The following is a 16640-nucleotide window of genomic DNA, read 5'->3' on the forward strand; positions in this document are numbered from 1 at the left end:
TTAGAAGTTATGGTAGCAGCCAGTAACTTTCTGAACATGAACCAAGCCAGGCCCAACCAATATGGCTTCAACTGTAAACTGGTTTCTTAGGCCAATTTTTGAATTTCCAGCTACTTTCTTCTCTTTACACACTTAGCAGCCGCTGTTCTTTTTTTTTTTTTTTTTTTTTTTTTTTTTTTTTTTTTTTTTTTGGTTTGTTTTGTTAATTTTGGTTTGGGTTTGGTTTTTTGAGACGGGTTTCTCTGTGTTGCCCTGGCTGTCCTGGACTCAATTTCTGTAGACCAGGCTGGCCTAGAACTCACAGAGATGCTCCTGCTTTTGCCTCCTGAGTGCTGGGATTAGAGGTGTGTGCTACCACGCCCAGCACAGTCCTGTTTTAAACTGTCTTCTACTCAGACCTTAACACAGGACAGTCTCCCTAATCTAAGACTGTGTTCATGTGCACAGCCTTTTCTGTTTGTAGAAGACAGTCTGCTGTCCATTCAGGTCTTTTGAATGTGTAGGACAAAGTATATTTCCAAAGAAGAGGTCCTATCATAGTATTTTCTTTCAATGGCTCTATCTTCTGTCCTCAAAAATCCTTTAGTGTGTTTCTGACAACACAACACTAGGACTACCTTCCCATTCCCATGTAAGTGACGGATTGTTCTTAATTAACTGTCATGAAAAATACTGGGGTTTTTTTTTTTTGTTTGTTTTGTTTGTTTGTTTTTCAAGACAGGGTTTCTCTGTGTAGCCTTGGCTGTCCTAGACTAACTTGTAGACCAAGCTGGCTCAAACTCAGCAATCTACCTGCCTCTGCCTCCAGAGTGCTGGAATTAAAGGCATGCGCCAATATGCCCAGCAAAAAATACTGTTTTTAAACCTTTGCCATTGTGATGGAAGAGTTAGCTTGGTCCAGGTAAGGATGCATCTTTTGTGCTTCTAAATTCACACTGCCCAGGCAGGGTGGTGGTGGTGGTGCAGTGATGCACGCCTTTTATTACAGCACAGGCAGAGGCAGGCGGATCCCTGAGTTCAAGGCCAGTCTTGTCTATAAAGCAAGTTCAGGACAGGCAAGGCTGCACAAAGAGACCTTGTCTTAAAACAACAACAGAATGTTACCCTGCTGACTTTGAGAGTGCTTGCTGCTTAGGTGGAAATTTTAACCACTGGTTTTAGATCTCTTTTTTCTCAAATATAAAAATTTAAAAATGGCAAAATTGCCAGCATGGTGGCATGTACCTTTAATCCCAGCAAAGAGCTAGAGGCGGCCGAATCTCTGAGTTCTAAGCCAGCCTGGTCTACACAGAAACCCTGTCTCAGAAAAAGGAAAGTGGGTTGCAAAATTTCTGCAAGCATTGCTTTCTGTAAACGTTGATCAATAGTATTTATATTCCTGTCCTAGAATCTGGGAATATCAGTTCATTGGTAGAATATTTGTCTGGCACATACAACGTACTAGGTTCCATCCCAGCACCGTGGAACCAGACATAATCAATCATGTGTGCTTGTAATCCCATCACTCACACAGCGGAAGTAGGAGGATCGAGTTCATAATGGCTTTGGAGTGAGTTTAAGGGCAGCCTGGGCTACATAAAATCCTGTCTCAAAAAAGTACAGTATTTAATTTTAAAATATCTAATAGAAAAAGAAAACCACTTGTGGGGAAGGCTCAATAAATCAGAGCACTTACTTCAAAAGCATAATAAGGACCTGACTTCAAGTTCCAGGACTCACACAGAATGCCGGGCACGGGGCACACGCCTGCTTATACTTTCATTATGTGGCCTCACTGCCCCACTAACTCAGAGATCCAGTCTCAAGGGAGTACAGCAGACGGTGGTAGACACCAAGTGCCTGGTGTCTGTCCTCTTTTGGTCCCTGGATAGGCATGTTGCCCATACACAGAGAACCAAAAGTAAAATCGATACCTAAAATTTCTTACTTAGAAATTTGGAGTGTTGGCTCAAAACACTGGCTGCTCTTCCAGAGGCCATGAATTCAATTCCCAGCACCTGTGTGTGGCCCACAGTCATACGTATGGAACTCCAGTCCCATAGAATCTTGTGCCTTCTGACCTCTGTGAGCACTAGGCATGGATGTGGTATATAGGCATCCATTCAGGCCGTCCTACTGCTGTGATGTGGTACCATGTCCGAGGCATTTCTTATAAAGGAAACCTTTATTTATTTATTTTTTCAAGACAAGGTTTCTCTGTGTAGCCTTGGCTGTCCTAGACTTGCTTTGTAGACCAGGCTGCTTTCGAACTCACAGAGATCACCTGCCTCTGCCTGGGATTAAAGGCGTGCACCACCACACCTGGCTAGGAAAAAAAATATTTTATTTTTTTTTTAAAGATACACTCATTTATCTTTTTGTTGTTGTTTTGTTTTTCGAGACAGGATTTCTCTTGTGTAGCTTTGGCTGTCCTGGACTGAACTTTGTGGAGGCTGGCCTGGAACTCAACAGCAGTCCACCTGTCTCTACCTCCCAAGTGCTGGGGTTAAAGGCTTGTAACTCCATACCTGGCTCACTTATTTATATCTTATGTACATGAGTACACTGTCTTCTTGCACACCAGAAAAGGGCATCAGATGCCATTACAGACGATTGTGAGCCACCATGTGGTTTTTGGGACTTGAACTCAGGACCTCTGGAAAAGCAGACAGTGCTCTTAGCTGCTGAGCTATCACTCCAGTCCCATTAAAGGAGATATTTAACTGGGGCTGGCTTACAGTTCAGAGACTTGGTCCATTATCAACATGGCAGGCAGACATGGTAGCTGAGAGTTCTCCCTCTGAATTCTCTGGCAGCAGGAGAGAGGGACACTGGGCCTGACTTGAGCATCTGAAACATCAAATCCCACCCCACCCCCCTACCCCCCAGTGACATATTTCCTTCAGCAAGGCTACACTTACTCCAGCAATGTGGTGTTCCTAATAGTGCCTCTCCCTGTGGGCCTATGGGGGCCATCTTTATTCAAGCCACTACACAGGCAAAGCATCCACACACTAAAATTTTGTTGCTGTTGTTCTGTTTTTTGTTTTTGTTTTTTTGTTTGTTTGTTTTGATTTTTTTTTTTTATTATGTCTACAACATCCTGCCTGCCAGAGAGGGCACCAGATCTCATTATAGATGGTTGTGACCCATCATATGCTTACTGGGAATTGAACTCAGGGCCTCTTGAATAGCAGCCAGTGAGTGCTCTTAACCTCTGAGCCATCTCTCCAGTCCCTACAATAAAATTACTAGTTTTTAACTAATTGCCATTGGACTCATAGCACAGTTCTTAATTTGAGTTGGTGGTCTACCAAGACACCATGCTACGAAAATGTGGAAATAAACTGTATTCTCTAGCAGTTGGGCATTTGTGTTTGTCTGTATGTTCATTAGGAAAAAGATTTTTGACACACCAAAACCGATCTTTGTGTATTAACTACTGATAGTAGGTGCGCTGCATGTGCATTTATTGTCGCTGTCCCTTCCTTTTGTTATGACTAGTGCCCCCTCTCACGTAATACTCTGCTGTGAATCTACTTCATCTGGGTTTCTCTTTTTTTTGGTTTTTAGAGACATGTTTTCTCTTTGTAGTGTTGGCTTTGTAGACCAGGCAGGCCTGAACCAGGAGGAGAGATTCTGCCCCCCCCCCCCTCCCCCAGTGCTGGGATTAAAGGTTTGTGCCCCACGCCCGGCTCTTACCTTGGTTTTTTAGACAGCTCAGCCTCAGGCTCACTGCCTATCTACATTATGTTATTTTTTTCTTGTTGATTGCTTTTCTAGTAAAGTGTCTTTTATACCCAGCATAGAGTTAAGTCTTGGTTTTCATTGTGTTTAAAGTCTCTGCCTTTAGGAGCTGGGAATATTGCTCAGTTGGAAATATGTTTATCTGCCATACATGACGCTTTAGGTTAGATCTTGAGCCCAGCATAAAGCTGAGTCTGGGGTGTAGCCGTATTATCCACGCACTCAGGAGATGGAAGGGAAGGTGGAGGAGGATGAGGTGTTGAAGCTCATTGTTTACTATATAGTGAGTTTGAAACTAGCCTGAACTACTGCTTTTGAGAACAAAGAAAGTGGCTGGGTGAAGCCCTCTTCCTAGATATGGGTAAGCTCATATTTTACACACGGTTTCCCCGACTTACGATGAGGTTGTCCTGAAATCCTTTGAAAGTTTAGAATACCAGTGTTAAACTCAAGCCTGCTGCAGATCCCTATCAGGCTGGTCTTGAGCTTAGAGAAATCTGCCTAACTCTGCCTCCTGAGTGCTAGAAGTGTGCACCAGCATCATGGGCCCATAGCGAAGACACTTTAGGCTGCCTGTTTAACATTCTCACATCCTAACTGAGAGCCTCAGTTCATGGCTGCTCACCAGCGTCTTGGGAAGGCCATACCACTTACTGATAAGTCAGAAAGAATAACATTAATGATTTGAATTTGAAAAAACAGAAGCAGCTGGGCATGGTGATGCACGCCTTTAATCCCAGCACTCAGGAGGCAGAAGCAGGCGGATCTCTATGAGTTCAAGGCTAGCCTGGTCTACAAAGTTAGTCTAAGACAGCCAAGGTTACACAGAGAAACCTGTCTCGAAAAACCAAAACCAAAACAAACAAACAAAAAGGACAGGGTTTACCATACCTCCAAGAAATCTATCTATTTATTTATTTATTTATTTATTTATTTATTTATTTATTTTGATCTGGAATTTTCTAGGTTTCCCATGTATTAACTGAAGCCAGGTGAGGTTACAGTGGTTAGGGTAGCCTACTTGGCCTTTCTTATTTTTAGAGGTGGGGTTTGTGGGGGGAAGAAAGGGTTTTTCTGTGTAGTTTTGGCTGTCCTGAAACTGGCTCTGTACACCAAGCTGGCTTTGAACTCACAGAGATCCGTCTGTCTCTACCTCCTGAGTGTTGAGATTGAAGGCATGCACCATTACCACCTCTGGGTTAAATAATGTTTATTGTGTTTATTTGCATGGTGGGAGGGTCATGCATGTGGAAATCAAGGATAATCCAGTGAAGTTGGTTCTCTCCTTCCATCTGTGTGTGTTCTTAAGACCAAACTCTGGTGTGGCAGTAAATTCCTCTACCTGTTGATCCATTTGCCAGCCCTTGACCTCTGTGTGGGTGCTTGTGTGTAGCTAAGAGGGCAGCGTGTGGGAAGTTAGCTCTTCCCTTCTGCCGTGTAGTTCCTGCAAATCAAACTGGGCTGGTCAGGCTTGACGTCAAGCACCTGTACACACTGTACACACGGGTCCTTCTTGCTGCCCTAGACTGAAGGATGTTTTTGCTGTGCATACAGAATTTTGAGTTCACTGTCAACCTAATGTACATGGGTATCTTCCTGTATGAGTGTCGGTGCACCACACGCATGCCTGGTACCACCAGCAAAGCCATAGAGGCGTTGGACCTCTCCTAGAACCAGAGTTAAGATAGTTGTGAGCTACCCTGTTGGTGAGTCCTCTAGAAAAAGTTGCCAGTGTCCTTATCAACGGAGCCATCTTTTCAGTTTTCAGCATGTAAAAAGAGCACCTTAAAGGTGTATCCTTGATTTGAAGCAGTTTGACTGTGCTGTGCCTAGGTTGTGACTCTCTTGGTAGTCGTTGCGTTTGGCATTTGGAACCCGTAGGTCTTTGTCTTTGGCTAAATTGGTATGGTGGTTTCATAACTCTGGGGTGAGTGTCTTCAGTTTCTACTTCCTGGCCTGTTTGTGTCACCAGCAGGAGACAACAGCTTCCTGGCAATGGCCAGCGATGAGGGAAGCTCACTGGAAACACAGTCAGATAAGCTTTTGTAAGGATCCCTTCTAGAGCTGGGGAGATTGCTCAGAGTTTAAGAGTACTGGCTGCTCTTCCAGAGGGTCCTGAGTTCAATTCCCACCAACCACATGGTGGATCACAACCATCTATGATGTGATCAGGTGCCCTCTTCTGGCCTGCGGGTGTACATGCAGGCAGAACACTGTACGTAATAATAAACAAATCAATCTTTTAAAAAAGATCCCTTCAATACACACACACACACATACATTTTCTGTTGTCTTATTTATAACAAGATTATTTCTCATGTTTTTTGATAATTACAAGAGCTAACTGCTAAATGTCGGCTAATTGTAGCATCTGATCTTGAGGTATGTGTTCATGGCCCTTTCCTCTTGAGTATGGATGACAGTGTGCCATTTCTTAGTGTGGTAGGTTCGAATTGTAGCCGTGGCATTATAATTGTCATAGCAACTCTGGATTTGGTTATGTTCCTCTGAAATATCTGTTTGGTTTCATCAGGTTAAGAAACACATAGCATCAAAACTCTTACTTGTCCTCCTGTCGCTTGAGCTGTCTGTATGGGTGTGCTCACTGCCTGTGTGGTTTTGCTGCTAACTGTCGAGTCCCTGGCAATGTATTTGAGGACTCTGAGGCTGCGTTGGCGTGTCTGAGGGGTGTTCCAGGAGGTGACTGAGTCGTTGGACTCTCCAGCAGCATGAGAGACGCACCGTTGGCTTCTGGTAGTCAGCTCTGTATCCCATTGCTCCCAGGCAGGAAGCCCTCCAGGCTTTAAAACACAATAGATCGTACAGGCAACTGAGACAGAGCGTTCATTATTACTGTTTTATTTATGTTAATATTTTAAAACTTACAGGCAGAATACATATTCTAAATTGTTTTATTGAAAATAATTAGCTAGGCATGGTGGCACACATGTCTAATCCGAGCACTCAGGAGGCAAATCCAGGGTAATATCTGAGGCCAGCCTAGTTGCAGACTGAGTTCCAGAACAGCCAGGGCTACAAAGAGAAATACAGTGTCAGAAAATGAATACATGTATAAATAATAAAAAATAATTCTGAGCCCCTATAATCCCAGCACCCGGAAGGCAGAGGCAGGCGGATTGGTGTGAGTTCGAGGCCAGCCTGGTCTACAAAGCGAGTCCAGGACAGCCAAGTCTACACAGAGAGACCCTGTCTCGAAAAACCAAAATAATAATAATGATGATAACAATTCTGAGGGCAGGCATACACATACACAGATGCTATTTTCAAGGAGGCTGGAACTGAGACACTGATTGGTCTCAGTGCTGATCACTGAGGACTGGGCTGAGCTTCCCTTCTAATACCCTGTGTAGTGTCAGATACTTTTCTGGAATATTCTGGTCCAGCGGGCACACTTTGCTCTTCTGGTGAAGCGTAGCATGGCCATTCAGCATTGCTGCTTGGTCTAGTGAGTGGCTAAATCATTTTCTGTGTATAATTTCTTCATCTAATGAGAAATTTGACATTTTACATATTTATGAACACAGTGGGTTTTGTTTTTTCTTATTGTTGGCTTGGTTTGGTTTTATTTCTGTTGTTTTATTTTCCCTGAAGTGACCTTGGATATTAAAGAAAAGGCTAAATCTGCTCTGAAAGTTACAACTGGGAAATTAATTATTTCTGTTGCCACCCAAGTTGGTGTCCTACTCTCACTGGCTTATGAAAATCCCAGACAGGAGCAAAGCCCAGGTGCTTCACCCTCGGCTTCCCTCCATGTCGTTCCAACAGAGAGGAGGTGCCACTTTCAGGTACAGCAAGTGCTGCCCGCAGACTCCACATTGGGAGTTGTCAGTGCACTGCCATCTTGTAGAGCTTTATGTAACTGTTCACACTTTGTTCCTTTGCTTAGCAGATTTTACTCCTCCTCTGTAGCGAAACTATATGACTGTCATTTTTCTTTTCTCTCAACTTTTGTTATATTTTGACACAGTGTCATTATCCCTGCTCTATCCATACCTTCCAGGAAGTCCTTCCAGTGAGCGTCAGCAGGAACAAAGCTTTTCCATGCCTTCTTTATGTCACAGCTCTTTTTGTTTGGTTGCTTTGGTTTTGGTTTTTTGAGACAGGGTTTCTCTGCGTAACCACCCTGCCTGTCCTGAACTCACTGTGTAGGCCTGCCTGGCCTGGAACTCACAGAGATCCTCCTGACTTTGCCTCTGCCTCCCGAGTGCTGGGATTAAAGGTGTACGCCACCATGCCTGGCTTATATCACAGCTCTGGAGAAAGCAAGTCCACTCATGTGTGGATGTTCCCACTGAACATTGCCATGGAGCTGGCATCTTTTCCTGTCCCTCTTGCTTGGCCTGTAAGCCCTTCCTATCCTGATTCCATTACTGTCTCTCTTCTCATTGGGCTCGGAGCTCCTTTGTGTCCCGGCTGCCCCATCAGGCCCTGAACCAATTTTCTTTCAGCAAGTAAATGAGCAAACAAATGAGGATAAAAGGAAAGGGAATCCTTACGTTAAGACAGAAAGGCAAGCTGGGCATGGTAGCACATGCCTGTAATCCCAGCGCTCTGGAGGCAGGCAGATGGATCTCTGAGTTCGAGGCCAGCCTGGTCTACAAAGAAGGTCCAGGGCAGCCAAGGCTACACAGAGAGACCCTGTCTTGAAAAATCAAAAAGGAGGAGCAGGTAGAGGTGGAAAGGCAGAGTGAGGGCTGAGTGTTCCCAGGCATGGCTTATCACTGTGTGCTCTGCCGGGTGTGGTGCTGTCTGAGGCACTGTCCGTTGTCTGTCATTGACTGCCCAGCTCTAGCTTCAGCCACACCGCGACAGTCAGGCTCCTCTCCCTACCAAAACAGAAGTTCTGGGTATTTTCACTACCAAAATTTCTATATTGAGAAGATGATAGGATTGGGCCTTGCTAGACTTGGGTCTGCTCTTTTCCAGGTTATCTGTCCTGCTGCCGGTTCCTGGATGACAATCAGATAGTTACCAGCTCTGGAGACACCACATGGTGAGTACCTGACAAGGCGGGGGATGAGGCCTGAGATCCTGCGTTCTGGGTCACTCTAGTAGGGCGAGGCTTGTGAGATGTCTCTTGTCACTAGTTAAGACTGTCTAGATTTTGTTTTTGTTTTTTTAATATTTAATTTTAATTTACATGCGTTGGTGTAGGGGTGTCAGATCTTGGAGTTACAGACAGTTGTGAGCTGCCATGTGGGTCCTGGGAATTAAACCCAGGTCCTTTGGAAGAGCAGGCAGTGCTCTTAACCACTGAGCCATCTCTCCAGCCCCCTGTCTAGATTTTGATTGTGGCCTGGTAATTTAAAAACACAAGACTAGCAGTGTGTAATTCATTCACTGTCTGTAGATGTGCAGAGTTTAGTTTTGAACAAAGAGCAAAAATATAGATATTAGACTATTATTGTACATCGAGTACATGTCTTTCTTACTTTTCTCTGTTTATTTTTACTCATGTGTGTGGTGTTTTTGCCCTGTGGCCTCTGTTCCACTCTGAAGGCAGCTGAGTGCAGGGCGCTCAGCACCAGCCCTTTCCGATATTCTTATGGAGTAGATGGGAACACACTCACATAACCCTTCCCCTCGCAGCATCGCAGTGACCAGGTGTTGTCTGATGAGAGCAGCTGTAGACGTAAGCTGCTCCTGTGGGTTTCTGGATTGTTTAGTGCACAAACCTGAATGTCTCCGCCTCCTTCCGCTCTACAGTGGAAGCCAGGAGTAGGTTTTAATACCAGTAAAGGAATGTCTGAACAGTAAGAGAGATGAACTTGCCGATAAGAGTGAGGGCGAATGGGCAAAAAGCTAAGTTTCCTTTTTCCATGTCCTTTTATGTGATTTGCCACCAGAAATAGGTGAGTCTTTTTCTACCTCAAATGATCCATTTGAGAAAACCCTTCATAGATGTGCCCAGCTGCTTGGGCTGTCGGTGTAGTCATCACAAATTTCATGTGTTGTTTTTTTTTTTTTTCTTGGATGAAATGTATGAAACTTGTACTTCAAACTTCTCCGGTGTCTCGTGCCTAGCAAAGATAGCCTGTTGATTATGTTGAAATTGGCTGACTGGATTTGTGTTGCTGGGCTGAGCTAGGCTTTCTCTGAGGTTAACAAGAAGGGCAGTTTCCCATGCTGTTGCTTCTGCAGTTTCAGTAGGAAGTACACAGAGCTGTCACCTTCAGAGCCAGCTGCTGATTTATGCTGTTGGTGTCATTAACCTTTCAGCACTGTCCAGCAGAGGCTCTTGGAATACCATGTGTATCCATGATGACTGTCTTCAGCTTATGGCCCTGTGGAAGAGGATCTGGGGCATCAGAGCTGCTCTGAGCCATGTGTTTACTCAGCATTCTCTCCATGGTGTCTTAAGAACTGGGAAATGGGGGTACAGAGGTTCAGCAGGCTCCTTTCTTTTAGGCTGGTGTGCGGCGACCTGGAATAGCAGCCATGAGGCCCATATGCTTATCCATATGGGTGTTTATTTCCTTGGTTTGTTTTTCCTAAACAAAATCCTGTTACAGAAGTAAATGTGTCTTCACAAAGGTGACCTGTGATCCTGGGTAGTACAAAGAATGTTGTTGCCAGGTGCACGCTTTTAATCCCAGCATTTAGGAGACAGAGCATGCAGACCTCTGTGAGTTCAGGGCCAGCCAGGGCTACACAGAGGAAACCCAGTCTCAAAAAAAAAAAAAAAAAAAGTTGATGTTGCTTTAGGCAGCTGATGGTCCCATATGTGTGACTGATACTGACTTGTCATTTACTCCTGCTTCAGTGCCCTGTGGGACATCGAGACCGGCCAGCAGACAACCACATTTACTGGGCACACTGGAGATGTCATGAGTCTGTCTCTTGCCCCTGACACCAGACTGTTTGTCTCTGGTGCTTGTGATGCTTCAGCCAAGCTCTGGGATGTGCGAGAAGGGATGTGCCGGCAGACCTTCACAGGGCACGAGTCTGACATCAACGCCATATGTGTGAGTTGAGCTTGTATCGCACTAGGTCTCTTCACTTCTTTATTATTGTTGTTGTTAATTATTATTACAGTTTTTTCAGGGACTGGAGAGATAGCGTAATAGTTACTTTTCTGTTGCCTTGACAAAACACCACGGTCAAGGCAACTTACAGAGAAAAGCATTTAATGGGCACTTTAAATGCTTCGGAGTTTCGGAGTGTGAGTCCATGGCCATCCCTGGGAGGAGCACAGCAGCAGGCAGGCCTTGCTAGAGAAGCAGCTGAGAGGGCGCACAGTGTGGGATCCAGTCACAGGGCAGGGAGAGGCCGCTGCCTGGGAGTGGGATCCAGCAAGGCTCTACCTTTATAAATACCTGTAAACATTGCCACCAGTTGGAGACCAGTCATTCAGACATGAGCCTGTGGGAACCATTTTCATTCAAACCACCACAAATAGGCCCAGCGTGGTGACGCACACCTTTAATCCCAGCACTCGGGAGGCAGAGGCAGGCAGATCGCTGAGTTCGAGGCCAGCCTGGTGTACAAGTGAGTCCAGGACTCACCCAAACAGCCACAGATGCCTCAGCATTAAGAGCACTGGCTGTGCCGGGTGTGGTGGCGCACACCTTTAATCCCAGCACCCGGGAGGCAGAGGCAGGCGGATCAATGTGAGTTCGAGGCCAGCCTGGTCTACAAAGCGAGGCCAGGACAGCCAAGGCTACACAGAGAAACCCTGTCTCAAAAAAACCAAAAACCACAAAAAAGCTGTTAGGAGCTAACTAATTAAGAAGCCAAACTTGGGTCACTGCTGGGCCATTTCTCTAGTCTTTTTCTTATTCCTTTCTTTTCTTTTCTTTCCTTCCTTCTTTCTTTCTTTCTTTTTTTGAGACAGGTTTCTCTGTGTAGCACCACCTGTCTTGGAACTCACTGTGTAGACCTCAGACTCAAAGATCTACCTGCCTCAGCCTTCCAAGTTCTGGGACCAACATTATTTCTTAGTGAGCATTTGTGTGTATTTGTGTAATTCAGGTTGACCTTGAATTCACTGTGTTCCTGATGACTGTATCCCTTTCCATGCTTGATGACAGATAGGAACCACCACACTTTTCCCTCTGTGCCTGTAACTGAACCCTGGGCCTTACCCATGCTAGGCAAGTGTTGTATCAGCCAACCCGTGTCCCAGGCCTTAATGCTTAAGTATGTCTTGATTTGCCTTTTTTTTCTAGTTCTTTCCCAATGGCAATGCCTTTGCCACAGGCTCAGACGATGCTACGTGCAGGCTGTTTGACCTCCGTGCAGACCAGGAGCTCATGACCTACTCCCATGACAATATTATCTGTGGTATCACTTCTGTCTCCTTCTCCAAGAGTGGCCGCCTCCTCCTCGCTGGGTACGACGACTTCAACTGTAACGTCTGGGATGCTCTCAAAGCTGACAGAGCAGGTCAGTGCCCACGCGGCTTCCTGTTCAGCAGGTCAGTGTCCACGTGGGCTTCGTGTTCCTGGACGTTAACTTGCTTCTTTGTGGTGAAGTGAGACTCCGGTGAGCTGAAACATGTACCTTTGTGTCATTAGCTCTGCTAGGGCACAGCTCAGCACAGTTAAAGCCACATAGCCTGGGCTCTGGCTCACCAGGGAATGCCGGAAGTTCTTGTGTGAGGGGAGTGCATGAGATGACAGCACGCCCGACACTCTGAGCTTTGTCCATGTTCCATCTGTTCTGTGTGGGTATTTACAAAGTAGCCATGGTTAGCCTGGAACGCTCTAGTCCATCAGGATGTCGTCCTTGCATTATTGGCAAGTGCCATCGATTTTCCCCTGACTCATCCCCTCAGTCATTTGCCACCATGGCCAGTTCCATCTTGAGCTTTCTGCACCTGTGCAGCTTTGACAACTGATAGACCGCCATAGCTCTTCCTCACTGCAAGGCTGTTGAGCGGTGTGTGGTGATGATGACTCACAACCGTCTATAATGGGATTTAATGGTCAATGTTCTCTTATGGCCTGCAGGCTCTGTATGCAGTTTGAGCACTCACATATTAAAAAAAAAAAAAAGCTGGGCGTGGTGGCGCACGCCTTTAATCCCAGCACTCGGGAGGCAGAGGCAGGTGGATCGCTGTGAGTTCGAGGCCAGCCTGGTGTACAAAGCGGGTCCAGGACAGCCAAGGCTACACAGAGAAACCCTGTCTCAGAAAACCAAAAAAAGGGAAATCTTTAAAAAGAAAAGTCTCCCTTTGTGCTCAAGCTAGCCTTAAACTTGAAGTTAAAGAAAATTGATGCTTAATTTTTTTCAGCAAATCTGTGTTTTGAGAGAAGAGGTAGAAGAGGGAATTGTGGCTCAGAATCTTGGCCCCCACTGTGGCTTCAAATACCCTGTCAGACTGCTGAAGTGTCGACCTTTTTGGTGGCACACACTTTTAATCCCCGCACTCAGAGGCAGAGACAGCTGGGTCTGAGTTCCAGGACAGCCAGGGCTGTGTAGACCCTGTCTCAAAAATAAAACAAAGAAACAAAAAAAAACTTAGTGACTTTTGGTGTTGCAGACCAGGGAAGCTAAAACTGGGTTACAGGAAGCCTTCCAGCTCTGGTGTCAGTTGGTGCATCAGTGGCCACAGGAGCTGGAAGGTGTTCCTGAAACATCAGGCCCTTCCCGTGGGTCCTGTGGTGTCCTGTGTGACAGCTCCATGATCTCAGCTCCAGGCTTTGTATACTCATGTGGGCAGTTGCTTAGGTTTTCAGTTTTTGGAGGGGATGAGGTTTTTTGTTTTGTTTTGAGGGGGAGGGAGTTGGTAAGATTATTTAACTGAGCAGTGGGGTTGGATACCTTTAATCCTACTAGCACTTGGGAGGCAGAGGCAGGCAGATCTTTGAGTTAGAGGACAGTCTGGTCTACAAAGTGAGTTCCAGAACAACCATGACTACACAGAGAAAAACCCTGTCTTGAAAAACAACAAAATATTTCTTTATTTGGGTTTTTTGAGACAGGGTTTCTCTGTAGCCTTGGCTGCCCTGGAACTTGCTTTATAAACCAAGTGGGTCTGGAACTCACACAAATGTGCCAACACTGCCTAGCTCTTCGTATAATTTTAAGCTGCTTCTGTGAGTTGACACAAGGGGGCGGGGTCTGGATCTCTTACTCTATGTTTGAGTGCGTGTCACCTTGTTATCCTCTGGAGCCATACATCGTGTTCTTGTTAGGAAAGAATTTGCTGCGCCTGGATGCTCTGCCATAGGCCTCGGGTAATTTCTACTTGGGACAAGAGTCTTCTCCCTTCCTAGTCCCCTTCCCTTGCTCTCAGCTAATTGCGGAAGCAGAACCTTGGAGTGTTGTCCATCAAGGTGAGCCATCTGTTCTTGTCAAAACATCACGTGTGTGATCATGCTGTTTTTGTTCCCAGGTGTCTTAGCTGGACACGACAACCGAGTCAGCTGCTTGGGGGTGACTGATGATGGCATGGCTGTGGCAACAGGGTCCTGGGACAGCTTCCTCAAGATCTGGAACTAAGGCCAGTAGGTAATGGAGCAGCCCCGTTAGTAAGGCCCATCAGTAGTGGAGCAGCCCCGTTAGTGGAGTTGCACATAGATCTCAGCATACGACGTTTTCCTGCCAGGTGATAGGTTAACAAAGGTAATGTTGTTGACCTAGCATTGTAGCAAACATAAGTGACGGCCCTTAGCTGTGACCAGACAGTGCAGCTGTGGGAAGAGCTCAGATTCTTTCCTTACACACTGACCCCACGCTCTGTTGACAGCAGCAGGTGGATGGATGCCATGGTGACTGGAAGACCATTCCAACCGTGAGGCGCTACAGCGAGAGCATATCCTATCCAACCATACCATACTAACATGGACACCCACACCTCCCCTCAGAACTTCAAAAGGGCAAGATCTTTTTTCCTTCACTTATTGCTGAAACCAAGAGCACAACTCCCATTGAGAGAAGGATCTCTGTGCTGTAACTAAACAAATTGTGCATTCCTTCCGGGGCCATTGTCCTGTTTTCTCTTCTGTTTCTGTTTCTTTTTTGTTGTTGTTGGTTTTTTTGGTTTTTTTTTGTTTTGTTTTGTTTTTTGTTTCCCCTTTTCTGTTTTTGTTTGGGGGGGGTTGTTTTGGGTGAATTTTAAAAGGAAATACTACAATAAAAATGTTAACCAGAAGGTAACCCTGAGTGTGATTGTGAGAACAGACACGCCTATTTTTAATTCATTTGCATTTTAGTGATTCTGTTCTGTGACGTTCATGAAAAACAAGTTGAATATTTTATTTGTAATTGTTTCTAAATACAAGTCATTTGTAACAGGTCTTGGGAATCATTCATATTTCTTTCTTAAATATATTCCTTTATGTTCAGTAGTTAAGAAAACCAGAGCTCTGACTTGTGATGCGTTTTTGTCCCTGGCTCAATCAATTGATTTTTGTTGTTGTTTTGATTTAGTTTGGTTTTTCTTTTCTTCTCTCTCTTTCCTTTTTTTCTTTTTTTTTTTTTTTTCTTTTTCTTTTTTTTGTCTCATGTCACAGATGACTGTTTCGCACAAACACAGCATAGTGGAAGAAAAAAATTCCGAAGCAAAGTAGCCAAGCACATGTTCCGATGGCCACAAATGCTTGGTCAGCCCCTCCCCTTTGCTCAGCAGTGAACTCCCCCAGCACCCTTCCCTCCCGGCTGTCTAGTCTCTGCTCTTACCTTGGGTTTTCTGTAAGTTGGAGGGAAGTTTGTAGTCATGTGACACTAGCCGTCCTGCCCCTGCTGTCAGAGATTTGTTTTCCAGAGAGGTGCCTGTCCTGTGCTTGGATAGTCAGTTGGTTATTTGTGTATGAAACAATGTACAAATCAATGTTTTGAAAATAATGATCTCAGACTTTCTAAGTTAAATTTTAAACAATTTGATTGTTTGCCATATTGGGTGGGTTTACTCTTAGAATCGCATGCTGTAGAAATGCTCTAAAGTGCATATAGGACTCAGTCCTTAGATGTCCTTTTTCTTTTAAGAAATAACCTCTTCAAGTTGTAACCGTGGCGGCTTTGTCCATTACTGTTGCTACTCTGCACACATATCGGAAGCAGCAAGCGCTTTACACACTGAGTAGTGGGATAAGTCACTGTTTTCTTTACTTTTAAAAAACAAAACAAACCGTCCTGTCGGGAATGATGGCTGCTGGGTTCCGGTGGGAGGGGAAAGCCGCTCTGCTGCGTCGTCATCACTTCCTGGAAGCCTGCCTCCATGGAACAGCCTTTTTGCATCTGAGGCGACCATTTTTACACCATGCAGATCTTCGTGGTTGTCATCTCAAGCCATGTTGAGCAGCAGCGTTTGGACAGCAGTGTTCTGTGGGCCCTCCCTCCCCTGTACCCTGCACCCACATAGCAGTAGTGGCTTCGCCGTCCTGTTTTCTGCAGCGTCCTGTACAAAACTGTGCTGTGACTGTGCGGTAGGCCTGGACCTGGCAAAGGGATACAGCGAAGCCCCTTCTCTTCCTACCAAACGACTCTGTAGAGCTCTCTGCACCCTGCACCCTTTTCACCTTTTGTATTTAATTTTAAAGTCAGTGTACTGCAAGGAGGCTGGATGCAAGGTAGATACTATATTAAACTGTACTGTTATTTAAGATGTAATAAAGCAGTTTGACATGAGGGACTCTGGCGTGATGGTTATTCCTGAGGGTCAGCTTCAGTGTGTAGGGGTAGCACGGGCCCCGACTGCCGACCTGACAGCTGTATAACATCATCAGAAGAGACCCTTACCTCACTTAGCTGAGTGCAGTAGCATACACCTTTAATCACAACACTCAGGAGGCAAGGCAACATAGATCTCTGAGGTTAGGACCAGCCTTTTCTACTTAGCAAGTTTCAGGGCAGCCAAAGCAATGTAACTGAGGAACCCAGTCTCCAAAAATGGGGGGCTGTGGGTGGGTGGGATCAGCTCCTGGGAAGCTCCTCATATGCTATACGCC

General features: G+C 45.4%; 1 protein-coding gene across 6 annotated transcripts in view; it reads left to right on the forward strand.

Moving 5' to 3' along the window:
- Window positions 1-16320, forward strand: part of GNB1 (G protein subunit beta 1) — a 68870-nt gene extending 52550 nt beyond the window's left edge. For 3 of the 6 annotated variants that reach the window (XM_084785161.1, XM_084785160.1, XM_084785165.1), the window contains 5 exons: window positions 8674-8740; window positions 10511-10712; window positions 11916-12132; window positions 14087-14202; window positions 14444-16320. In XM_084785161.1, the coding sequence (XP_084641287.1) occupies window positions 8674-8740; window positions 10511-10712; window positions 11916-12132; window positions 14087-14193 (593 nt within the window). In that variant the 3' untranslated portion in view covers window positions 14194-14202; window positions 14444-16320. Of the gene's footprint in view, window positions 1-8673; window positions 8741-10510; window positions 10713-11915; window positions 12133-14086; window positions 14203-14440 lie in introns of all 6 variants that reach the window. The other 3 variants (XM_084785162.1, XM_084785164.1, XM_084785163.1) reach the window with 3 other exon arrangements.
- Window positions 16321-16640: the final 320 nt, after the last annotated feature.

Source organism: Acomys minous (assembly GCF_964271855.1).
Source record: "Acomys minous genome assembly, chromosome: 6".
In the NCBI taxonomy this organism is placed as follows: Eukaryota; Metazoa; Chordata; class Mammalia; order Rodentia; family Muridae; genus Acomys; species Acomys minous.